Source organism: Plectropomus leopardus, chromosome 11 (assembly GCF_026936395.1).
Source record: "Plectropomus leopardus strain MGB_pleo_1.0 chromosome 11, ASM2693639v1, whole genome shotgun sequence".
Lineage (NCBI taxonomy): Eukaryota > Metazoa > Chordata > Actinopteri > Perciformes > Serranidae > Plectropomus > Plectropomus leopardus.
Genome location: NC_142186.1, coordinates 24,729,635 through 24,756,330, shown reverse-complemented (window position 1 = coordinate 24,756,330; position 26,696 = coordinate 24,729,635). Strand labels below are relative to the sequence as shown.

The window sequence follows — 26,696 nt, the reverse complement described above, 5'->3', positions numbered from 1 at the left end:
ACTACTTCATAGAGAGGTAATTACTTTTGGATTATACACTTAATGGCAATTTCAAGAGAAAATGCCAACATAAACCCAAATGAATAAGACGAATGTCTAGGATAATAACTGATCCCTTGATCAGTATAATAACAAACCTTGTCATTCCTCATTTATGCTCTTCAGTATGCGTTAAATTGTGCCTGCTTTGGTTCAGGAGCTCTGAATTCACTACAACTGGTGCAGTACAATGCAGGTGTTGACACCAGTGAAATTAACACCTGTTTCACACAGTAACTAGACCACCAATGACATACATACACACATACATACAAACAGTATATACATATACTACACATGCATATCCGCATGTGTTTAAGAGCAAATAATATTTGCTATTTTGAAGAGTTGTGGAGTTCTGGTGTTTTGTAACATAAACCTTCCTTACAAAACTTTTACATGGTGTGTGTGTGTGTGTGTGTGTGTGTGTGTGTGTGTGTGTGTGTGTGTGAGTGTGTGTGTGTGTACATGAGAAAGACAATGTTATCCTAATCTTTGTAATCCATTTAGTACATAACAGAAAGGATGGGATCATCGTGGTGTCTAACTTCCTGTGTGTGTGTGTGTGTGTGTGTGTGTGTGTGTGTGTGTGTGTGTGTGTGTGTGTGAGTGAGTGAATGAGCCACCTGCAGAGCGTACAGTCGACCAAATGTCAGAGCTGAACTCATCGCTGCACTGAGAACATCAAAAGTGAGTACTGCCAAACATACTGTATATGTATACTCAGTGTATTTGTTTTTTTATAAGTTGATTTAAGGGGTATTCTTACAGAGGTCAGAGACATAAATCAGGATGGCAACATGCCTATCTACGAGGGCAAAATTGTTTCTACAAGTACTGACAGACGCTGTCACTAAATGTGCTCTCGTAGACAGAAGCACTAAAGGGGCACTGAGGGGCAAAACTGTAGCACTCAGACCTGACCTCGCCCCGGGCCACATTTTTAAAACTCTTTATCTCTCGTGCCATATACTGATTGTTTTGTCTTGGCCTTGGTTTGGTTTCGTCTGTCTTCTTTGTATTTAGCCTCAGACTGAAAAATTATCTCAAATCATTACAAGTAAACAGTGATGAATATCTTTAATATTCTGGCTGAATACTTGTGATTTTTGAGCTGGATCAAGTAAAATTACACTAAACCATTTGCTTGTTTTACCACAGGCCTTAAGTAACCTTTTAAATGAATAGCCCTCTACGTTTGGATTTCACCCTGTATGGAAGATTTTGCTGTCTTCTTTGTGTTGTGCTGTTCCAATGACAAACCAGAGAAAGATTTCAAAATCTCAAATCAGAAATGCTTAAAATAGAATTCTCTTTTACTCACTTTCTTGAAGTGTAAAGTTCAACGCTTGTGCAATGACACTGGCAACATTTAGTTGATTTTGCAATTCAGTGGGGTGCTATTTGCAGTGTTATTCATACACACAAAGTAATTCTCATTGAAGAAATCTCTGGAAATATAGAAAGTATTAAATCCACATGATTGTGAATGATTCATTCGTATCTGTTGGTTGTAGCTTTGGCTAATGGGAGCAGCTTCGTGGTCTCACAACTGGTCAACGTGAAACCTGATTGTTGCACAAAAAATAAAAATATATGTAAAAATAATTCACTGTTTTTCAGAAACTATCACAAACATACTGTCTTTATTAGGAAGAATCACTGTTTACAATTTAAATTATTTTTGTTGTAAATAATGTATTCTTCTGAGGAGCACAGAGAAATCATTGACATTTTAAAACGTTAACATAATGTTTGCTTCTGGCTTGAAACAGCCTGAAAGAGAAACAGTAATTGTAACTTGTTTTGTTTGTTTTCTGGGCACTAGTACTGTCTGTAAAATATATTTAATGTGGCAAATGAAAAGGATCTACTCATGCCAGAACTTAGCCTTTATAGGTTTACGGTATTCCTCATTGGTTGACTAAACAAATAGCTTTCAACGTACTTTTAATGATGCGTTAAGAAATGCCGTATATCCTACCCTGTAACGTAAATGCATGTACTTGTTGCAGTCAACACCCTCAGGAAAGCATACAACATAAATTAATGTAATGTTGGTGTAAAGTGTAACCAGTAGGTTTGATGCAGGTTTATTTTTTTATTAACTGTAATACAAAACATAGTTCTGCTTTTATCCAAGCTAAAAAGTGACTATTTGATTGATGCTTACCGTACACATATTGCCAAATTTGGTCTTGATCTTCCAACTAATCTGAAATAAAATGCATGATAATTAAAATGTATTTTTAAAACAACTTTATACACTGGTAACTGAAGCTGTAATTAAGGTATTTTGGAGCCTGAGAAGAATCCCTGAAGCAAACAGTCTGTATATTATCACCACATCACTCACATGGTTTGTTTCTTACTCTAGATACCTGAACACAGGAAATGTTAAAGATTATATATCTTTATTCAGGACATAGTTCTGCTGTATACATCGCTGACAGTGGGATACCCCTGCCTGTGGTCCGAAGTCATTAAACTTGTAAACGGGCGCCACACGGGCCGCTCACTTTACCTTGTGTATAAATGCACATGTTGAAGATAATATTTGGTTGCAGAGGTAACTATTATACTTATAATGTAGGCTTATACGTTACTGACAGAGGGATGCCCCTGCCTGTTTAATAAAGTCCGAAACCGTAAGACTTGTGAACAGGTGCCACACAAGAGACAGTCAGTTTACGTTGTGTATAGATGGATAAATCCACATGTGGCGCATTTTGATGAAATGTCCTTTATGGTGTTGGCTGGCTACGTATTTGCCAAATAATCCTGTGAATATAATTTTTTTTTTCTTTAAATTGACATAATTTGAATTTTGGGAGTATTTTTTTTGCCTGTAAATGAATTGTTTTGTGTGCTCTAGTTTTTAGAAACCTGCTTGCTTTGAATTGCCCTTTGCGGAGCAAATAAGGTTTTTGGAATTGAATTCAACTGAATATAGACAAAACAAAAACGTAAACCTTTTACCCCGCTGCATTCATGCAAATTTTTTTACAGCATTAATTGCCACAAGAGACGTGCAGTACTAGAGAGACAATTAATCTTGTCCATGTCAGTCCATGCTGTATTCACTACCACTGAAACATGCCTAAACACCCATCAGTTTAGCAGAGGTCCCCTAAAAAGTTACATTATGTAATATTGTGCAGTCAGAATAGACGACATCTTGTTTGTGCACATTTAAATTTGTTCCAGTTTGTTCAAGGTTTCTTGTGAACTGACAAAACAAGGACAGTGATATAGTTTTATTGTGTTGTCTCGATGTTCCTGCACATTTGATCTCATAGTTTCACAATTTTAGAAGACCCAAAGTGTGTTTCTTTATTTATTTATTTATTATGTTTTAAAAACAACCACAAGGAGCTTTAATGCTCAGTATTTGGCTGCAGGTTGATGATTAAAGTCTGCAAACAACATATATCAGCAGGTATTTAGTATTTTACCTGGTGATGCTTCGCTAGACCTGTTGTACTGCATATCTTCATGCCTTACTTGTTTTGGAACCTATTACCATCAGCTTTATTTTATGCAAAGTAATGCTTCGTCCCCAATAAAATGACTACATTTAACCATACAGAAAACTATTTGTTTAAGACCATTGTTTTTACTCCATTCTCCTTAAATTTGGAGGAATATGTACAACACAGTTCGCCCAATAACATCTTCAAACACCGATGAGCACCGGGAGGCTTGAAGTCAGCTCTTTAATCTCTTTGTTTTATTTGTGTGCTATAGTACAGAGCTGAAATAATGATTTTTTTGAAAAAAAAAACAAAACAAAACAACTTACAGACATTACAAATAGTAAAAAAAAAGTGATGTATTTCTTTCTCCCTCTCATAATGACAAGAAACATGTCAATGTTCATTTAGAGGCTCTACATGTGTTTTTTGTCTCTTGTGTAGGTGATAACCGAGCTGTGTTTCCCTCACTCTGTTCTGAAAATATAATGTCTCTGTTGCACTGGGGGTTGTTTTCATATGAGAAAACAGGATTCCCTTTTCATGGCTATTACTCAGTTCTCTGTCTTATTGTCTGTCTTACACAAATGAACATGCACACACAGTCATTCAAAGTGAAACTGAAATTTCTGTGTGTGTCCCTCCTTCTTGTATTTCCATTTGGGGTTATCCTTCCATCAGGAGCATGTATCTAGTACCCGAGAAAATCATAATATACAGTCGATAAAGTTTACTTATTGTGAACGTAACATTATTCAAACACAGGCATGTAAACACCTGGCACAGGTTTGTCTCATATTAGTTTTGGTGCTAATCAGCAGCCTTTGATTGGTGCAAAACAGTTGCAGCGATCAGCACGATGAATTATGAGTTTTCAGAGCAACAGGAGACAGTTAACAGAGCAGGTGCAGGTGCAAATTGCACACTTGATTATCAAATAATCCACAATCCTTGAATTTAAAATGATCATCTGATAGGTGATTTCCCGTTCTGTAAACTCCCCTCATGTTTAGCTTCTGTTCCGCGCAGGTTTCAGTTGTCAGTTCAGCTTCTGATGAGTGGAGTCAGTGTTAAAACGGTAAATTGTGATCGATCTCTGACCATTCTGATATCGAAAATATGCATTTTCTAGTTTGTTGTTTCTTTTGTAACAAGATGGCAGTTGTGTGAGGCTCACCGAGTGCTGCTCGTGTGTGAGCTTTGCAACTTTAGTGTTAAACTGCTAAGCAAGAAGATGACTCCCAGTAGGCCGAGGGTAAAGTGAACTGAACCAGGAAATGAAACATAATGCTTAAACTGTTCTGCAGCTGTTACTGTGAGGTAGATGTGTGCACCTGTGTGTGTCGGACACTGAACGTTAAGCATTTAAATGACATACACTGTTTGTGCTTGTAACATTGTTGCTGTGTTTATGTGGATATTAATGACTGTGTTATTAATTTATAGACCATGCACTGCGCTTTTAATGTAGGACGCATTTCAGAGAAATTTGACAATAAATAATCTAATCTCCAGAGGTGTAGACTCACATGACTTGGACTCTACTCCGATACAAGTCACGGATTAGATGATTTTAGACTTGACTTGACAAAATTAACAAAGACTTACATCTTGACTTGGACTCCACTCGGACAAGGAACTTTTTGACATAAAAGTACTTTATACCTTCCACCAAACCAATTTTTGGGAGAGTAGGTTATAGAAACTTTTCCAATGAAAGATGATGTAAATACAACAATATAAGACAGAAAATTAGTCAGAAAATTTAGTGTGCTGTATTAGATAATAGTGCTATTATGCTATGAAAGTGTGTCATCATTACTTTTTTTCTGATTAAGTCTAGTCACTCTTGTAATAAATAAATACAAACTTTGAAAAACATTAATATTTTTTGTGAATTTAACACTCTGTTGTTAAAATAGAATTATATTAGAATTATAAATTAAGGATTAAGCACATGCCGCTTTTAGTGGATTGATGCAGTGAAGCAGTTTTGGAATTTATTACACTTGCAAACAAACCAATTTGCTGTTGACAGAAAGCTAACCTTCCCCACTATGTAACAGGAGAGCAGTCGTCTATTTGTTGTCTACCTCTGCACATCTAATACTTTTATAAGCAAATACATTTTTGAGTTTTTTTTTGCCTTTATTCAATAGTTGACAGTGTAGAGAGAAACAGAAAACATGGTGTGATATGCAACAAACGTCCCCGACTCGAACTGAACTGAGGACATGTCAGTTATGTGATGTGGCTTGATTATTAACCGTGAGCGCTCAAGAAAATGCATTATGCTGTCAAAACATTTAGGTTCAAATAAGAGCTCTGTCTATGATCATTTGTATAGCGCTTATCACACAATGTCACAAAGTGCTTTACAAGGGCATTATACAACATACAAAAAAGGAAAAATAGAGAATGAAGCGACTGCCCGAGCCTCATATTTAAAGAGCAAAACTGAGAACACATTATTAAAAAAAAAGCAAAAAATGAAAACACATTGATATGAAAGATATGTGGGAAAAGAAGCAGGAATTTGGCTTATTTAAGAGGCTTTGAGGGTAAATTTGCAGTTTTCAGTGGCTCTTAAGACCTTGTTAAGACCCAGCACCAAAATGTTTTTGCAAAAATAGATATCTGGGTCACATTTTGTTTTTGAAACAGAGTAGGAATATAAAGCTGCTGCAGGCCCTTTTGGCAGGGAGTAAAAAATCAATCACTAGAAAGTTTTCCGTACCACCTACTTTGGAAAATTGGTATGGAAATATTTAAAATGTCAAACTTTCTTTGACGATCCATTAGAACAAATTCTATCAAATCTGGAATAAATGGATCAAATTCATAATCCCTCGAACATACTTTGTATGACTCAATTACTATTTCATCTTCCTCTCTCCTTCTTGATAGGAATAGCAGAAATGTAAGCTCCCTATGTATATATTTAAGTTTTTCACAGAGTGTGTGATTGGCAACGTTAATGAAGCTGTAGGACAAAAAGTTTTCTTGAGCACTGAGTTGTGGCACACAGCCACAACTAATGAATATACAATATATAAATAAAATGCAGACCTAGTGCGTACAGGTTATCAAAATGCCTGTGTAAATAGTTATGTCTGAAGCTGCCTTTTAAAAGACACCACAGAGTCAGCAGACAACAACAATGCAGTAAGGGCATTCTGTAATTTAGTTGCTATGGCCTCAAAAACCTGATCACCACAGGTCTTAAGGTAGGTGCGAGGGACAGACAATAAATTTAGCATTTTTCACCTAAGAGTGCGTGCTGCAGGGTACAGGTAAAGTGGTTTCACCACATAAGCGGGAGCCCGACCATGTAATGCTTTCTAAGTAAGAATGAGAATTTTAAATTCGATCCTAAACGCAACAGGGAGCCAGTGAAGACATCTGAGCATAGGAGTAATGTCTGTGAGACTGTCTATTTGATCTTGTGAGAAGTCTTTCTGCACCGTTTTTTATTGCCTACAGACTATCAAGAAATATCAGTAAGCTGTGATCTCTAGCTTCAACTGCTGAACTAAAGATGCTCGTACATGCATTTATCTCAACTCTCACTGACTAATGTCATGTACTTTTCTTCTCATTTAGTATAGGCGCTCTTTAGTAGAACAAACAAGATGTGGTCAGCTACTTAACAAGGCGTCCAAAGATGATAATTGGTCAAATATTGTCCCAGGTTTACACAGGTTTGAGTGGGCAGCTGACGAAAGAGGTCTATACTTTGCATGATCAGGAGGAAAACATTTTCTAAAGCAACATCCATCGTATCAGCATTGAGTAAATACATTTTCTGCCATCCAGTCCCTTATAATAATAATAATTATTATTATTTTATTTTATAGCACTTTTTAAAACATGCAGTTATAAAGTGCTTAACATTTACATACATATACGTGCATGTGCACGATATAGAGACAAAAGTTAAAGTACATGACCAAAATAAACAAAACAAATGGCATACAGAGAGGATTTACAAAAAGGCCAACCTTTAGAAATGAGTTTTCAGCAGCCGTTTAAAACAACACACACATTCAGCACATCTAATTAAATAGAGAAGGCTGTGCCAGTGTTTAGTAGCAACAACTGCTAAAGCACAGTCACCTCTGGAGTTGAAATAGGATGGGGAACATACGGAAGGCCTAAATTAAATGATCGAAGTAGCTGACAGGTGGAAAAGGGGATCAACATCTCTGCTACTCCACTAACAGTGTTAAGGCAGTCTCTGAGCCTAAATAAGCCTAAGGGCCCACTGGGTTTGAATGAAAAGTGGAGTTAGATATCATCCGCAATAAAAAGTTTTTCAATATTAAATCTGTTTATGATTTGCCCCAAGGGTAGCAAATGTAAAAAGAATAACAGGGGCCCCAGAACTGTCCCTGTGGGACACCACAAATAACACAATGTACTGTGATTCATCAGTAGACAAACGTTTAGAGACGCGATGACATTGACATTAGAATGTAGATATTTGCAGAGAAGCTGTTTTATTGAGAAATAGCTGACGACAAAATTTGCTTTAAAATTTGTGTTTTCTATCTATGACCCCATTCAACACTTCCCGCAATTCAGGCGCAGTTAACCTCTTTACAGAGAGGTCTAATTCTTACTGTTGTTTGGATGAATAACTTGGTCGAATTAATTATTTACAAGAATTTAGTCACATCAACTACTGAAGCAGTTATTGTTGCGTACATGAATGTAGGCGCTGTGGAAGAGTTCTGCAGTTTTTCCATGGTATAACCAGCGTCATCATTTAACTTCAGCAAATCAGCATTATGTTAATGACAACTTTACAGTAATAGTATGCTTTAACATGAACCCTGTGCGTCTGTTGTGAACCACAATGCATTTTTCCAATGCCAAAAATAATTCTTACAAAAACATGACTTGGCATTATGACCTGTCAAAACATGACAGTCATGTTTATGTTTGAATCTGTGCTAACTGTAACAAAAATATATTTTTTTCCACTCTGATGAAACGATTAGCTTACAAACAATACAGTAACACACAAAAATAACGTGTATGAATGATGGAAGTGAAGTGGTGAGTGGGAGAGACATCTATTGTTTCACAACTGAAGTTTCAAAGAAGTTTGAATGAAGTTCCCCCACATGATGAAACAGTCATTGAGCAGAATGTCACTTGTTTCTGGTTCTCAACTTCTTTTCCACTGACATTTTGTTTGTATCTGAAAAAGTCACATACAGTACAAACTCTGTACCTTCCCGTCTTTGTAGGGCTTCAGATATCTTCCAGTTTTTCTTCAACGTACCACTGTTAAATAATACAACATTCTCAGGGCTGGCCCTAAAATGCTGGTGGCCCGGGTGGGTGGACATAATGTGATCAATTGACCCTAAACTAACTTGTGTATCGTAATTATTAGTGTAAGGACAGAAAATGCACAAATACACACTCAAAGACTAAAATAATATCTAATAGCTAAAACACTGTCTTTAAATATGCTACAGTGAATACATTAAATTAACCAAAAACCCTATGATTACATTTTTTCAACAACGACAGTGCTTATTTCATAGGGGACAGTCATTTACTTACTTAACCTACTTATTGTTTTTTAGTATTTGTTGGTAAGATATGTCACCAAATGTTTTCAGGTTTTGTTTAATTTTTGTTTCTTTTTCATTAAAAAATCTTTTCTAGATCGACGGGCCTTAAACGCAGCTGCTTATATTGCTTAATGTGCGGCACTGGCTCTGGTGTAACTCGAAATGGTTATAGAAGAGCATTCAAAAAAACAAGTCAGAGATAGAAAACACAGATAACATGGCGAGGGAAATCCTCTGTAGGAGTGAAATGTCTGCAATGGAGGCTTAGGAAACAAAGATATAGATACGAAAAAAGTGAATCACCCCTCATTCTTGCTTGTGGCCTACACTTTTAGTCTTTTTCTCTTTCGGTAATGAAACGATATGGTCCACACGCCCTCGTCAGGTGTGTGACTAATGAGGGAGTCCTCACTTTCAGGTGTTTTCCCATTAAAATCACAGCTTAGAAACACAAATCCACTGAGGAAATGTCAAATTTGAGCCGTTTTTATGCCCAGTTCTGTGAGAGATTACTCATTTACGCTAGGCCCTGAATGTTTCTGTATGGCGGCCATAACTTGTAAGCGTTTTCTCATAAGGAGCAAACAAAAAGCTTGTTTCATTTCAGCTCAGAGAGAACAGAAGCAGGTGTGAGCCCTTCATGACGGTAGTACAGAGGCAGGCAGACAAACCTCAGAGAGACACATGAGACGTGTGCGAGATGTTTGTTTTGTCCTTGTTGTGGTTTGTCTTTCTAAACCACCTCAGCGTGTTTCTGCAGCTTCAGTCCCTTAATGATCCCTGTAGCTGTCATTAGCCAGCTTGGCCTCAGACAGATCACCTTATTATTGCATGAAGATGAATTTCTATAATATTACAATGCCTAAAAAAATAATGTTTAGAACAAGAGAAAATTACACTCATATGAATCAAAACCTTCATGGCTTCAAGCTATCTGTATTGCTTTCTCCATTTCTGACCCACTGAAGCCTGAAATTCAACAAAATTGCCTCATTTAGAAAACTTTCTTTTGTGGTTTTGAGTATTAATGACAATATTAATGAACACATTTTTAAGTGCTTGTCAAGGTTTGCAGAAAAGAAACAAAATAAACTCACACATTATGCCACATTATAAAGTGGAACTGTGACAGTAACTATGTTTGCAGTTTTATGCATCACACCAGTAAAAACCACCATAAGCTCAAACTCTGACATCAATAAGAACAGACAGAGATCCACGGATGCTGTATTACTGTTAAAATTGAGTGCAGACAAAACTCTACAGCAGGTTAGGAGAGGAGATAAGCACCAGCTGATGTTAAGCTCCCGCACAGGTGTACATTCACCCAAAAAGTATTACAGCAACTACTCGTTGTGCGGAGCGTAATCTGAATTTTACTCTGGATGACTTCATATCACTAAAACGCTCAGTGAAATGTGAAATGAAAAACTGAGTTTGAAAAAGAATTGCTTAAAAGTTGACAATGTAGCCAACCTCTGTCACAACAACAAATATGCAAAGAATAATCAGTCTTCAATGGGTACAAGGTGCAGAGTTCCCCAAAAGCAGTACAACAAGAGGTAAATGAGTACATGACTGAACGGTGTTTAGTAAATATTTATTTTAGGGAGAGGATCACAGAGATCAAACGTGTTCTTAGCTTTTAGGGGTTTGTTTGTTAAATCCCCGGGCTGCGCTCATTTGCTTTGTTAATTCTGATCAGCTTGTTTTTCAACACTGAACACTAATTCAGCATTAATCGGAACAGAAAACAAGAATTAGATTAGATGGAAACATTTAGTGAAAACTGCTAATCTCTTTCCACCGCACGGACTATTTGGCGGGCTGCCGTTCAAACTCATACAGACGAGACTTGAATTTATTTAAATTCGAGACTTGAATTTGTTTAAATTCAAGTCAAAATAGGGTCCCAAAGACCAGCTGGAACATATACAAGTCGAACACAGAATGATAGCATCGCAGAACGCTATTGTTTTATAAGTTGTGCTCTCTTTTATTTTTCATTTAACTTTTTGCTACTACTTGCCTATTTGTGCTATTGTATCTTGTTTGTTTGTTTGTATGTATTTATTGGTGTGTTGTCTTATGTGTTTGTATGTGCCTTTGCAGTGTTTTAAAGAAGCTTAAGACAAATTTGCACTTAGGTGGACCCTAAAGTTTATCTGTCAAACTGTTTAACTACGAAAGTTTCAAACATGGCCTGTTAAACGAGGAGAAAATGTGTCTTAAATGATGCACAGAAGCTTTAGAATGGCCAAAAAACAGTCCTATATTTTGGGCACCTGGTAACTCGCCTGGAGGAGCGGGCTCCCCATGTGCGAGGGGCTGTGTCTTTGCGCCAGCGGCCGTGGGTTTGATTCCACCCTTGGCCATTTGCTGCATGCAATTCCCTCTCTCATGCTCTTTCACGCTGCATTTGGCATCTAATAAAGGCATAAAAGTCAAATAAAAAAAAAAGATTACAACTTTTTGTTACGTTTGACTTAATACCAGTATTTTTAAATGCTGACATTCAGTGATATTCTGTATTTTTACATACTCAAGAGACGTTTTGACAAGAATGGGCATGTTTCTCGGCAAACAAAATCTTTTAATTTGATAAACAAGAATCAAATAACCCTGCAGATTTTATACAGCTTTAGCTTTCTTTAGCTTTTCTTTCTTTTCTTTACTTTCATTTGTCTTGTAAACTTTAAGAATACATGGCATGCTGATGTGTAGTTCCCGTTATTTAGACAATATCTAAAGATGTTCTTGCTGGAGTGACTGAAGACAATTTTCATGAAAATTAAAGCCATGATTAAGTGTAGGCCAGTGTGTAAAAGTGAACATAAAGGGACTGTTGATTTTATCGAGGAGAAGATGAAATGCACTGACAGCTGTATTCTTGTGATTTGGAGTCGATATATTGATATGATGATCAGTGAGCGGTCTGATATATTTATTTCACTGTGTGTATTATTCTAAAATGATCACAGTCTCTGTACGTCTGTCCCAGAGAGCCAATTTCCCTCAAACCATTTCTCTTTCCCCGTACCGCACATTATCTGAGTGTTTCTTTTTAGGAAGGGTTTCATTTTTTTAATTTGCATTTAAAAACTGCTTTTGTGAAGATTGGTCCAGCAGTTCATGGCTTGAGTTCTGACATACTAATTATGTATCTAAATCAGTGCAATTATACGACCGGGAGAAAATCAACTGAGCAATTATAATAAATTAGGCCGTAAGCCGTCCATGTGCTATTTAGAACGTGCTAAAGATAGATAATGAGCCCATGGAGACCGTTCACAAATTTTGTGACTTCTGTTATCAGGCAGCAACTCAAATAATAATTTTGGCCAATTTAGATGAGTGGTTTGTTTATCTGTTGGACTGTTTAAAAAGTAAAAAAAGAAAATCACAAGTACATTACAATTTACTGAATAAAATATAACACTATTAAACTGCACAAATTATTTATTTTGATTTTATTTAATTTTATAACGCAACGTATACATTTTAGACACATTAGGCGATAGTTCAAACAACTTCTATAGGAAGAAAAAAACATTGCGAAGAAATCTATTCTTCTGTAACAACCAATCAAAGGTCACTATTCTGATTTTGCGTTTGATCGACAACTGTGTGCTTTGTTTCCAGACCAATCGTTGGCGAGGGAGGTGCAACGGCATTTAAAAAGAGGATTTGTTTGATAAATATTCAACATTTCCACCTGACTCCGCTTCAGTGAGCACAGAGAGACACAGCAGTCAGCAATTGATGTAAGTATACTGTAGTTATTTTAAATTTATATTTTTGCATTTAAAATATAAAAACATTTACTACCGGAAACACAAAAAATAAGTCTCAATGTTTTTCATGCCTGATGCTTAGTTTGAATTATAAACCTGTGAGAGCTCAGCTGGCTCAGCGGGTCGAAATGTCAAAGCAAGTGTTTATCTAATTACAGCAACAAAGAGGGGTTGTATTATTCAAACATATGTACCGATCCTTATAACTGAGAGAAATACTTGAACATTAAACATGAAAATAATCATTACAAAAATATAATGAAAATATATTTTCTGCACAAATTTCAGCACAACTAAAATAATATTTTGAGGGTTTTTGTTATTATTTATTCCTTCTTGCTTTTATGCTTAGTTGAAATTCACAGGTAGTACAGCACTGAGCAACACGAAATGTAATACCGCTATACACATAGTGAATTATAAAGGTAAATTTCATTCATAAGGGTAGTTTATCTTAGTTTATTTTACACATGCCTTTACATTCAATATTACCACCTAAGCTGAAAATATTGAGAATACAACTAACATTACTTATTTTTCTATCCAGCAATTTTGTATCCTGCTTAAACTGCATTAAATATATCTGTGCGTAATTTATAAGGAATAGAATTTATTTTAAAAAATCTGTTTGATTCAGTTCAGGTGGCAAAAGGCAGACTTTAAAAAGTAAAAAAAGAATAGACACGCTTAATATATATTATACTGTACTTCTCTCTGTCCTTTTTACTTTTCTGCTCTCCTCCTCCCTTCACCTCCTCACAATGTTTGACCCTCGCCCTCCCCCTCGCTTCGCTTCTTGTTGTTGAAGCTCTATCCTGACTACAGATACGATCGTTTTGGTTTCTGGGTTACAGCTCCACAGGTGCTGTGACTCTAAACGTCTGTGCATCGTCACTTTCGCTCTGTCTCCCCTTTTTACTTACTCTCTTACAAACTCTGATCTCAGTTATAATAAATAATGAAGCATTTTATATCATATCTCACACATTTCTTTCTTCACATGTTTACGGTCCTTAATCTTTTATAGATACATTGGAAACATACATAAACCATTTGCCGTGAGACGTTTCTCCTTGACAAACATCACCTCAGATTTTAATATTTAATTCTGCTTTTCTTGAGGTAGCTGACTGACTGACATTTTAAGTGCGAGGCCCCAGACAAATGATTATAACTATTTAAAGCCATGAGCAGAATTTATGTACAATAAAAAGGACTTTGTGACCTTAATAAATTTGAAATATGCATCCAGATACTTTCATGTAGAGGGCTATAACTCATTGAGGATCGTTTGTGAGCAGATTTGGCCTCTAATGGTGAGACAAAGAGATTTTTAGAAGGATTTTTTGGACATTTTATGCATTTATTGGGCAGCTGACAGGCGAGCGATGACAGGAAACGAGAGGTAGAGATGAGGGATGACATGCAAGGAAAGGTCCCTGGACGGACGCAAACCGGGGACATTGCATTCTGGCGCCTTAGCCACCTGACCACCAGTGTGCTCAAACGCTGATATTTTTTATATCACCAAGAAATTTGCCAAAACCCAATAACAATCCGGTATAGATTTACATTCTTGCACAGTGGTGATGTCATAGGTTAAGAGAGGAAAAAATACACCAGTGAAAGTTCATTAATAGAATAAATTACCTGAATATCTATTAAATTGAAGTCGTATTGGACTCCAATCATTTATTTTCTTATTCTTTCTTAAGTATATTTTATTTTGTTTTTTGTTAATTTTTACAGCCAGTATAAATCAGAAGCCAATGCTCATTGTGTCACAGACAATATAATTAAATAATCTTGAACCAAAACACCACATTAACAATAATAAACAGTGTTTTGACATAAGATCTTTTGGATCTCAGTGTCAAATAAAATCATTACAAATAAATCCCCGATCTTAGTCTCTTGCGCTCGCTTTTGGCCTGAAGCCCGAGTCAAAGTTAGAAGACCCAACAGCTTTATCTTCAACATGGAAAATTGTTTGGCCTGTGCAACTACATTCACAATCTAATATAATCAAATGGCAAATTTTATTTTTATTGATTTTTGATCTTAGGGGTTTTAATTAAAAAAAAAATAGACCAGGTACATAACCATTTTCTTTAAAGCGTCACATCACTATAAAAGCAACAGTAAAAGTCTTTGACAAGATGGTTTTGTACACAATCATGACATACTGTACAAACTACAGAGGTAAAGTAGAGACAGACAACAGAGAGAGAGATAAGGGAGTAAGAAGAGAGAAACATCTACCTTAAACCACAGCTTAGGTGTGCTGCCGCTGCTGTGGTCTCCTCTTTTCTCTTTTTAAGCGTGGAGAGATCCGTCTTTCGTGGAACAGGGGAGGAAGAGAGGGGGTGTGAGAGGCAGAGGGGGAGGATTGGGATAAGAATCTGCACCTTAACTAAATCAAGGCCCACCACAACCCAGCGTACGCTCTGTGTCTCCTCCCTCCGACATTTGTCTGTTTCTTCTCATTCAAAAACCCACCACAGGCCGCCTACTCTCAACTCTCAACTCTTTGTCTTTTATCCTCTCAAATCTCCTAAAATCTGAGACCACCACAAACCCCTCTTTGCTTCCTGCTGAATGATTTCTCTTTGCAGCAAAAGTTGATACAGTATGCAGTATGTTGATACACAATTATATGACAAAGTAGCAATGTCGCTACAATATTGATTTACTAAAATATAGCTTTTTTAGTATTTTGTTCTAAATCTGTCAATAACTTTCTTAAAACGATGGGCTCTTATGCTTAGTTTATTCATTGTTTTCTGTGCAGGAATTAAACCCTGGAACACGTTATTATTTTGTGAATCTGTTGTGTTCAGTTGATATTAACTAAACATCAGAGAGGCGTTAGTGTTGCTTCGCATTATTGTACATTATGATTATGTGTTAATATTTTGTCTACTTCATGTTTGTAGAGGGGGTGGATAAAATAGGCCCTCAAATAAATACAAAAAAAAAAGTCCTTTAAAAATTTTAAGTTGAATCAAAAAAATTCTGATACAGTGTCAACCAAAATCAAAAATTTAGCTAAGTACCAGCTTCAAAAGGGTGATTTTTAGGGTTAAAACTGCAAAATATATTATACAAACAGTTAAGTAGTTTACATGATAACATAGTGACAAATAGGGCATGGTCTCAGCACAGTAAGAGCCTCAGAAAAAGTGCTGTTGATGTTCCACAGGGCTCCATACTTAGTCCACTCATTTTCCTTTGCACAGGTTGTTTCTTCATCAAATTATACAACAACATTGTGTAAAAACTGCAATTCTATGTAAATGACACACTGTAGTATTTTTTATCTCCAGCGCCTGATGACCCTGACGGTCGCACGTTAGACTGCTTTAAAAGTATCACATCTTTCAGTGTTACATGAGATGACAAAACAGCAATTATAGTTGTTCTGACCAGATGAAATAAAAAAAGAAAGACCAAATTTAAGTGTCCTTAAAACTCATGCAAATAAGGTTCAATGAAATGGAAAAAGAGCGGGTATACATCGTAACCTAACTTAAAAAAGCTCACTGACCAATTTTTTTTTGTCTGAGATATATATTTAAAAAACTCAGACCATATCTAGTGAGTATTAAGACAAAGAAATGTATTAATGATTTTTTTTTGTTTATGACTATTGCAATTATTTTTTATTGGACTAGAATTTGCACAATCAGTGCAAATAGTTTATACAAAATGCTGCTGCCAGATGTTTAATTAAAACAAGTAAAAGAGAGGAGATCACTCCCATTTGAGCATCTTTACAGTAGCACTTGTTTTCTTATAGCATCAATTACATTTTTTACTTGCATTTTCATGAGAGAGCTACTTTGTATGTATAAAGTAGCTCTCATTTTCATGAGAGCTACTTTATACATACAAAGTAGCTCTCAATTACATTTTTTACTTGCATTTTCATGAGAGCTACTTTGTATGTATAAAAGCTGCTTTAAAAATAAAGTTAATTATTATTGTTATTATTATGCAAAATTAATATGAATATGTTAATTGTATTTTTCTAAATTTACAGTTGTTCAGACTTGACTGAAATGAAGACCTCAATTCAATCTGTCCTCCTTCTCATTGCTATGCTCGTGTCAACAGAAGGTAAGATGCATTAATTGCAAAGTATTAAATTACTTTATGACATGGACTATTTGGTTTTGTGCATCAACACAACCTCTCTCTTGCTTTCTTAGGGGCAGACGATGTGATATATGTATATGCTCAGGTGGGAGGGACGATCACCTTTGAGCTTCCAGAGAAGACTGATTTCACAAAACATTATGTGTACTGGTACTTTGAGGGAGGGACTGAAATTGCTTGGTGTACTCCGTTGGGAAATAAGAGGACCTCTGAAGGTGAACAATGCATTGAGCCACTCACAGATATAACAACATGTTTTTAATATCATTAGATGAAATTAATAAAGATACTTTTGATAATAACAACCATTTAATTCTTGCTTTGCAGATGAACTCTGGAAAAGCAAGTTGTTCTGGACTGGTGACCGTTCACTGACCATCACCAACATCCCAGAAGGAAACTTTGGGACTTTTGTCGGTGAAGTGAAAATATTTAGCACAACCATTTCAACCATCAGATATAGACTTCTGAAACTCACTGGTAAGTGCAAAATAGACATTTACAGTTTAGTAAGACCACTACATGTTCATTTAAAAGGTCCTAATACTCTACACAAGATTAAGTTGGAAGCAAAATTCATGGGTGAATGCGTTTTGGAAAAATGTAGTGCATGCTTTGACAAAATGTGTTGTTCAAAGAGTTAGTGTATAATTGTTTCATGTTTTAACCTAAGGGCTGTGAGTCTAATTTGTTAAAGTCTTCTACCATTTGGCTTTTCAAAACCCAATGCACAAACCAAAATAACCACACTTTCTCATAAAATAATGTTTAGGCTACGTACAACTAATTTGTAATACAGAGCAAATTACATTTTCTATTGATAACAAGGAATAGTTGCAAATTTAAGTATCAGATGAGTCACAAAAATGTTGATATGAATATATCAACAAAATGTTGATAAGCAAAATGTTCCCTGCCAACGTATTTCAGTCTCTCCAGGATGTGGGGATGTTGGAATCACAAGTTAACACAATTGTGCCCACTTCCCCTGAAATCTGTGTGGTCTTGCAGTTTTGTACAATCACCATAACTTCTTGACTATTTAAAATGAGTAACATCTAATTACAATATAGAGCACTCTCTGTTTATCATGAAACCAATGCCGCAGGACGGGAGCTCTACGCCTTGGACAGAGTCACAAACACAGTGACAGAGCTAACTGTTAACATCACACGGCTAATGTTACCCAACAGTTATTAACGACAGAGTTGAGCCATTTGGGTGTGAGATTAATGTCTCTGTTGGATTTTCATTGCCACTGCAGGGCTTCTGCCCAAGCGGTAAAATATGACAAGTAGGGATAAGATCACGTTGTGCTGTGTTAGCTCTTGCTAACTGGGGAGAGAGAGCAGGAGGACAGCATAGATAGTCCTTCAACACTGCATGAAACAGCAGCAACAAGCAATCACACAAATTGAGTCCAACTCTGTGGGAAACACAGAGTGCAGACAATAATGAGCTCCAAATCTGAGACAGAATCACAACTACTTCTTCAGTTTTCACTTGCAATTTCATAGCAAAAACATACATAGCCGATATATAAACATCACAACACACATCGCATATTTTTCTTACAAACTGCTGAGAGACCAGATATTACAGGTTTTAACAATCCCAATTAAGCCCACAAAATTCTGGAGGGACTGCAGGGTATTTCAGCTATCAGCAAAATGTTCACTGAAAACAAATTTCAGTGGTTTTCTGCCAAAAGAGGCAATTTTGCAAAACAGTATTCACTTGTAGTGATCAAACAACAACAAGAAAAAGTAATCAGGGCTGAATATAACATGGCGGTCAAACTACACTATTTTAAAGAAAAGGGGTTTATGGAGGCACTGATCACTGACAGTAGACTTGAAAATAGGAGACAAGTGTGGCACAATATGGCTCCATGTGCATTTCTTTTTTATTCAGATGATGTTTTGGCCCTCAGGCCTTCCTCAAGATCAGCAGTCATGTTGGTCAGTGAGTCAAGTCGAGCTAAACAAGGCTGTTTTCTGGCTTTACTTTTACTTTTTGACATTTGGGTTGTTTTTTTTTTTTTTTACCACATCTGCTACATTTCTGTTTGTTACTTGCTAGATAAATGTACAGCCAAATCGACTGCTTAAGAAAAAAATCAAACCTTTAATAATTTTCATAATTTCCATTCTGTTTCCTAGCGACTGTGAGCCCAGTCTCTCCTGTGCTGCCGGGGACATCTCTGTCTCTGGTCTGCAATGCAGAGACTTTTCAGGGTCAGAAGAAGCCACAGATACACTGGCTGAATCCCCGGGGAGAAAGAAAATCTACCCCACAATCATTTAGTATGATGGCCAAAAACCAAGACAATGGGGATTGGACTTGTGTTGCTACATATAATCAAATAGAGAACAAAGCCAAAGTTTCTGTTACAGTTGTGGGTGAGTATTTGTGTACGTGCATATATGCATTCACAGTGGTGTACCCTCAACTTAAACATAACCACCATAATTTCTCATTTCCTCCTTATTTAGACCTGTCCCCAGCTCCTTTACGTCCTCAGTATACATCTAAGTCCCGGCCTCTCACCATCCCCTGCTCTATTCCTGATCACATCTCCTGGGGACAAATCAATGCTACAGGCATCAAGGAAGTTACCTGGCACTTCATCCCTAAAGCGGACCCGAGTCCACAAAGGCTCTTCTACCTCTCTCTCGGTTCACTGACCTGGAATACAGTTCAAAACAAGGGACTACGCCCTTTAGGAGACCCCAAAAAAAGAAGTCTGTCTTTGACCAAAAGCCGAGGCACAGAAGAAGATGAAGGAGATTATATTTGCGCCCTGAAATTCAAAAACAGCGTGACTCTAAGCAGGACTGTCCACGTACAGGTGCTGCAAAGTAAGTCAAAACAAATTGCTTTTGTACAAGCCCAGCTCTGTGTTGCACTCACATCGGTCACGTTTAATGTTGTTTGCTTGTTCTTTTGTTATCGCAGTGTCCTCATTTATCTTCTTGATGTCCAGTTCTTTTCACCTTCCTAATTGTCATTCAGAACAAGTTGGAGACGGTCATTTCTTCGCCTTCTCTCTGTTGCACTGTGCGAGTGTTTTCATCTCTCGGCTGCAGACTTTATTTGAAAGTGTCCCTGGTGTGGCATGTGTCTAATTTAGTGGCTAATACACTTGTCTAGCTCCACTTGTTTTAATAGAGTATAACGAGCTTTCCCTCCGCCAGAAGAGTGTGATAACACAATGAATTTTAATTGGAGTCTGTGTTCTAAGGATTTATGGTGTAAAACTAAGATTTCTCATTTTTATCTGAGCTATTATTTAACCAGGAACATTGAAACGAGACCACCAATCTGATGGATAATTTCAAGGAAGGGAGGTATCTCACAATAAGGGGTCCCCTGATTTGCTTTTGAGCCCCCAAGTTTTACTAGATTCTCTTTTCTCTCCAGCTTAGCACCCCTGGATCACTACCGTCATCCACCAAACAAAATCGAATGCTGTGTATTTATTAAATCTGACGCTGTGTGTGAATGCTTGTGTGCTTGCTTATAGTGTTTCAAGGTTGGTTTGTTTAATGGTCTTCAACTCAGCTAGATCAAATAACAAGTTAAGACCACTGGGAGCCATTGCCTTTTAAGTTTTAGACTACTATTTTTGACTGCTTATGAGTTACTGGCAGTTAGATAAAGATAAAAGGTAACAAATAGTTGGGTTTAGTGAGTGTTAGTGTGTACTTATATGTAAAAAAAAATGCATTTATCTTATAATAAAAGACGTTTGGGCATTGATCAATCATCCAATAGGATCCTACCTCACAAAACTAAATCAAATGTAATGTATTCATTTACAGATTGTGCCTGTCTAGCTTTCTTAAAGGCTTAATATTGTTTTCATTGTCCATTAATCTGCTGGTTATTTTCCCGATTGATCAAAAATTGTTGATGGAAGATAAAGTAAATGCCCCAAAAAAAAAAAAAAACGCCACGGGGGAGAGGTTGATAAAACATAACGAGAGGGAAATGGTGGAGGGGAATGTTTGTGGAGAGCATTTAGTAAGAGAAAATGAAAAGTATAAAAACAAAATTTGCAATTTTGCACATTATTTATTTTCTTATTATTTGTTATTTCTTATTGGATATTGTTTATTAGGTGAGGGAGGTGCAGGGGATGCTTGCCCACGGCGCAGAAGTTGCAAAATCTGGCATTTTTTTCTCTTGAGACCCAACCAGCAGTCAAAGGCTCAGAGATATTCAATTTATTAGAAAAGAAGACTGAAGAAAGACACTCTCTAGAAATTACAATTGGAGGGTTGAAGCCAAAGAGAATTCAGCAATTTTGTTAAAAAAAAAAAAAAAAAAGATTTGCATGATTGATTGACTGTCAATTGTAAATTGGTATTCTCACCATTCATTGGTTGAAAGGTTGACTTATTGTCACTGCTTAAATTGTCCTTAGGGTGAAGTACAGTATATCATGACCGAATAATGACGTTTTCCCCCTTTTTTCAGTTTAAATTGGTTATTAATTGTGCAGTGGGGTTTTGATTTAGATGCTGTCATGTACTGCTGTTTCTGTTCTAATTTTGTTTTTTTTAAATCTATAATCATCATCAGAATTGGCTTTAATTGCCACGTATATGCACATACACATGAAATTTGACTCTGTATGTTTTTTGCGTAGCTCTAGACATAAAGTAACAATCAGGACAAAAAAAGCTGGACGATGTTAACACAAACATATGGAACACATACATACATTTATACTATAACATTTAACTACATATTATATATATAGAAAATATATATGTGCACAGATTATATGTATGTGAACAACAACACATTGAGTCTGTTAACAGCCAGAAAATTGTGCAATAGGGAGGGGGTGAAAATGCTGCAGAGTAAATATAGAGCAGTCAATGTAACAGGTTGCAATAAATAAATCAATTCCCCTAAATTATGTTTTGCTGGCTCACTGCAGCAACAGAAGCCAAAGGCTTAGTTAGTTTCAGATAGTGAATGGAGAAGAAAGGAGAGCACAAGATTTTCCCAGCCTGTCAAACTTTCTCATACATTTTAGATTTTTCTTTCTTTGTTTCTGCACTTAAACTCTCTCTCTCTCTCTCTCTGCAGTCACCTCCTCCCCGGGAACAAAGTTAATTTCTGGCCAACAGCTCAACCTGACTTGCAGCCCCGGTCACCCGCTGCCCCCTGACTTACAACTGAAATGGCTCCCACCTGAACAGTCACCCCTGTCGTCATCCCTGACACCTGACCGTCACCCCGCCCATCTCACCATCCCGGAAGTGGGGACAGGAGATAGCGGAAAGTGGAGGTGTGAGCTGTGGCAGAACAACACACGGCTGACGTTGGCTGAGATAACGTTGAATATCGGTGAGCACAGGAAGTGAGAGGAGAGCAGGAAATATGACAAGGACATGACCTTGTGGCCACAGTCTTTCTTACAACAAAGACTGACATGATGTGTTCTGTGTACCGTTTACTGTTTGATGACTGTTTCTGTTTCTGCTGCACACAGAACCAAAACTGAGTGTGTGGATGCAGGTGGTCATATGCAGTGTCATAGTCATCGTGCTCCTCCTCGTCCTCCTCATTTTCATCCTCTATCGACGCAGACAAGTACAGCAAAACCATTCCTATTCCTTTCTGTTTGATCAATCTGGGAAATTACTTTGGTTAAGCGTTATCTCTCTCTCTCTGTCTCTGTGGCTGACTTTAGCGGAAGACGAGAACCCTCAGGCATCGACTTTGCCAATGCAAAAAGTACGTAACAACCATTTCCTGGACTCGTGAGCACAGAAACCTGAGTCACACCTTAAGCCATAAAGTCTTTTATGAAGATACAAACATTAATAAAATGAACACCTTGCTTTCTGTGGCTCTGTTTCTATTCCCACATCTTAAAAGGAAACCTGTGACTTCTTTCTGTTTCAGCCCGAAGCCAAAAGGATTCTACAGAACATAACATCTCCCAAAAAAGACGTTTTCAAGAGGACATTGCAGCCAATTGAATTTCTGTCCAGATAAGATGGATTTTTCTGTCATAACTGCTGAACCTCTGTTAGGTGTGTTAGATGAGGGTCTGAAAGTTGAAAACAAAGTTCAGTTCAAAGACTTTTATCACACAAAAATGTATTTTCAAGTTGTATGTATGCTGTATAAATCAGCCAAATAGCATGGAGTTTTTGTTTATTTGACAGAAGTGCTCTTCATTTTAACATTATTGTTTGTGATAATAGACGTTAATAGCTGTTTATGTTGTACTCTCATTCCCTATATGTAATGTACTTTTATGATTCTGTATAATACTGCACTGACAGGCTTCATTTCCTGCTTTTATAACATATATTATTTTTAAAAATACCAAACAATTAAAAACAGGACTTTTTAGTGAGAGAATTGTTTATTTGTAGATCTGTTTGTAAATATTTTCCAATAAAGTATCAATATCTTCCACATGTGAGTGGTGGTCCCGCAGTGGTGTCTCGGGCTCACTGGAGCAGGGTGGCCGCCTTCTGACAGATTCGGGGATACGTGAATTCACAGGGAACATCGTACCAGGTTTGACTGCGGCTGTTGACCACCACACAGTCCTCTCCTTCTGCCCCACCAGACAGGTGGTTGTCTGGCTGTTCAGGGAACTCTGTGTTCCAAAATCTACACAGTGGGAAGACAGAAGAAAGCAGTGTTTCATGTTTATATTTTATCCTGATGTACTCAATAAATTAAAACTATTATAATAGTTAATCTCTTTGGGGGGGGGGGGTTATGTAGCAGTTTTCAGTTTTACTGTCTCTATTCTGATGTTTGTTAATGAGGGAATCTTCGCTGTTGCTCAAAATATCAACTTTCCTACTGATGATGACCCTTAAAGGTCTTGTATGTAACATGTAGTGGCATCTATCTGTGAGGTTGCAGATTACAACCAGCTGAAGCGTCTCTCGTGATAAGCGTGTAGGTAGTCAATGCAAAAACCTGAATGGTCCGATCTAGAGCCGGTGTTTGATTTGTCAAATATGTGACAAAGATATTGAGATAATTAATGTTTGTAAAAGTGCTGGAACATACAGTATATATCTACATTTGATGCAGCATTCAGATTCTTTACTGGAAGACGTATTTCACAGATTTAACGGCACTTCAGCTGCAGTTTCTACCTTTATATGGTACACTTGTGACATCACAACTTCACAGATGTCTTAATGGCTCGGTTAAAGGCAGTTTCTGAATACAAACTGTATGCATTCCTCTGTGGATTGAGTGTTTTGATACTTTCACGATACTTAGATAGTCGTGATTCCTGCTTTATAATCAAAAAAGACATGGAAATCTTTAAGTAAAAGTAGCAAAGCACATTAAAAAGTGAAAGTCCTACATTCGACATTTTACTGAAATATTGTTTATGTATTATCAGCAAAATGTACTTGAAGTTCAAAAGTAAACGTTCTTGTGCCGGCAGCATGGCCTCTGTCAGTGCTACATTATATTATACTGTTGAATTGTGTTGCAGCTACACAAAATTTTTACTTATTGAACTTTTGGATTTTATTATTTTTTGGACAGTTTTTTAAAGTACTTACAGCATATTGTCTGATTATGAAGTGTGTTTTTATATTAGTTGCGTCATACATACGGAATTTCAAGCGTTTTTTTGTCCGCCCATTTCCACTCTCCTTCCTTCTCAATGTCGTTCAGTCCGATCCAGAAGTAGTGTAAGTCTCCCAGTCTCGTGGCTTCTTTTCCCACGGTATCCTAAAAACATATTGCATCCAGATTTCTAGTAAATACTCTGAATTAACAAATGTCTCCAAACACACAGAAAAAAATACATGCAGAAAGACTTACATGCTCTTCTTTGGTGGTCAAGGTGGCAAGATGGGCACCTATCTCTGAACACTTATCTGTGCTGTTTGAATGGGAGTCCTTGTCGAGGTCGAGGTGGAAGCACTGATCCCCGACGTGAAGCCAACCGTCAGGACACTCATTGCAATTGATCGCTGTGGTAGAGTGCATGTGTTACTTTAGCTTTTGTAACCAGGATCAACATGAGTTTTCTCGTGCTGTGTTCAGAAGCCTTTCATTAGCTCAATGACCATTTGAAACCTTTACAAAATCGATTGATTTCTTCTGAAAACGGGAAGACAAGATCAACTTAACAATAAACATCCCCGAAATTGCAAGACATTATTAAAAGGTGACAAGAAAAATGCCTAAAAATCATTTTATGATTTTTTTTTCAAAAACAAATAGGGAAAATGTCCTGAAAAGTATCTTTATCATCATAATTATAATATTCCAATATTAAGAAATTATATTAGAAAAATAATAGAGTATATACATCTATTTTTCTTGGTTTCAGCACTTAAGTGCTTTTATTGTTTGTATTTGTTTTTTTTATTTTTAAGACTTATTTTCTAGAGATTTTCTTGTTTTCTTTTAAAAAAAAAAAAAAACAACAATTTTTTTGGCTTATTTTTGGGCCATGCCACGTTAAGTTGCTCAGTGCCATCTCCCAGTGTTTTTTTTTAAATGATTCAATCCTATTTTCTTAGGTTTCAAAGGGTTAAACAAGCAAACTGGTTAATAATAAAAACCTTACAGATTGTTAACAACAAAATGCTGAACACATATGGGACTAAAGAATAGAAACAAATGATGAGTCCATCTGCTGGAGCATGGACAAGATACCTGAAAGGTCATCTGAAGCTGAGCAGTTGGATGCCAGGGCGGCGTACTGGTGACACAGATGTCTGTAACGATTCTCCAACAAGTCTAGTCTAAGCTTTAGAAAGGCTGCGTCTGGCTCTTGTTGGACAACTGGTCCCTGTGCCTCAAGACTGTCTTCAGCCTGAGAGGTCCCACCAATCAACAGGCCGATGAGAACACAGAGGACGACATTGCCTCTGATGCACACTGAAGAGACAGAATATAAAGACACACGGCATTAAGGTACATGCAGATCCAGTTGTACACACTGCGTAAGGGAGCACTTACCTTCCATTTTGATCATGTCTTTCAGATTGTTTGATACCGCAAACTCTGGTATTCTCTCTCTGCTGGCTGTGTGTTTTATAGAGTAGTTTGTGTACTAAAGAGCAGGGGAGAAAAAGTACAGATTGCACAAATCTAGCAGACAGACTGGACATTTTGTGAACATCAAAGCATGCAAACTCAGATGGTGCAATGTCTGGTAGCCAAACCGGTGATGACCTGCCATATTGGATCAGATAGACAAACATTTCTTGATAGAGCGCTGGCATTGTTTACTGTTACATGGGCAAAGTGTTCTACTTTTTCCAAACCTGGCAACGACAGAGGTCTAAAAAGTACAACTCAGCATTAATCATAATTCTGTGTGTGTGTGTGTGTGTGTGTGTGTGTGTGTGTGTGTGTGTGTGTGTGTGTAAGTGTGTGTGTGCACGCTGGGAGTTATTTGTATTCTCTTTGTTAGTAGAGCAGCTGCAACAATATCACCTCGACACCACACACACCAGATGCCCACTCTATTGCTCCAACAGACTGTCATTTTTTTTTAACTTTTTTTTTATATGGCCTGTTTATTTATTTATTTTCTCTGAACCTGATTCCCGCAGCTATTGTCAGCTCTTTTCCACAAGGTTTTGTTATTGAAATCCAACTAATTAAAGCAGAGT

The 26,696-nt window shown here is 37.0% G+C and overlaps 2 protein-coding genes across 2 annotated transcripts; one reads left to right on the top strand and one right to left on the bottom strand.

Annotated features, from left to right (window-relative positions):
- Positions 1-579: 579 nt before the first annotated feature.
- On the top strand, positions 580-25,043 carry cd4-1 (CD4-1 molecule). The gene is made up of 12 exons (XM_042489364.2): positions 580-729; positions 12,743-12,864; positions 16,937-17,013; positions 17,106-17,267; positions 17,380-17,532; positions 19,215-19,454; positions 19,548-19,913; positions 22,156-22,416; positions 22,562-22,662; positions 22,763-22,806; positions 22,978-23,917; positions 24,503-25,043. Exons 3-11 carry the CDS (start codon positions 16,956-16,958, stop codon positions 23,006-23,008), a joined length of 1,416 nt encoding a protein of 471 aa, XP_042345298.2. The 5' UTR covers positions 580-729; positions 12,743-12,864; positions 16,937-16,955; the 3' UTR covers positions 23,009-23,917; positions 24,503-25,043.
- LOC121945296 (C-type lectin domain family 4 member E-like) lies at positions 23,428-26,192 on the bottom strand. Its single transcript, XM_088084377.1, has 5 exons — positions 26,038-26,192; positions 25,732-25,956; positions 24,889-25,040; positions 24,677-24,795; positions 23,428-23,700 (listed from the first exon to the last, which is right to left on the bottom strand). The coding sequence occupies exons 1-5, from the start codon at positions 26,051-26,053 to the stop codon at positions 23,535-23,537; spliced, it is 678 nt and encodes a 225-aa protein (XP_087940503.1). The 5' UTR covers positions 26,054-26,192; the 3' UTR covers positions 23,428-23,534.
- Positions 26,193-26,696: the final 504 nt, after the last annotated feature.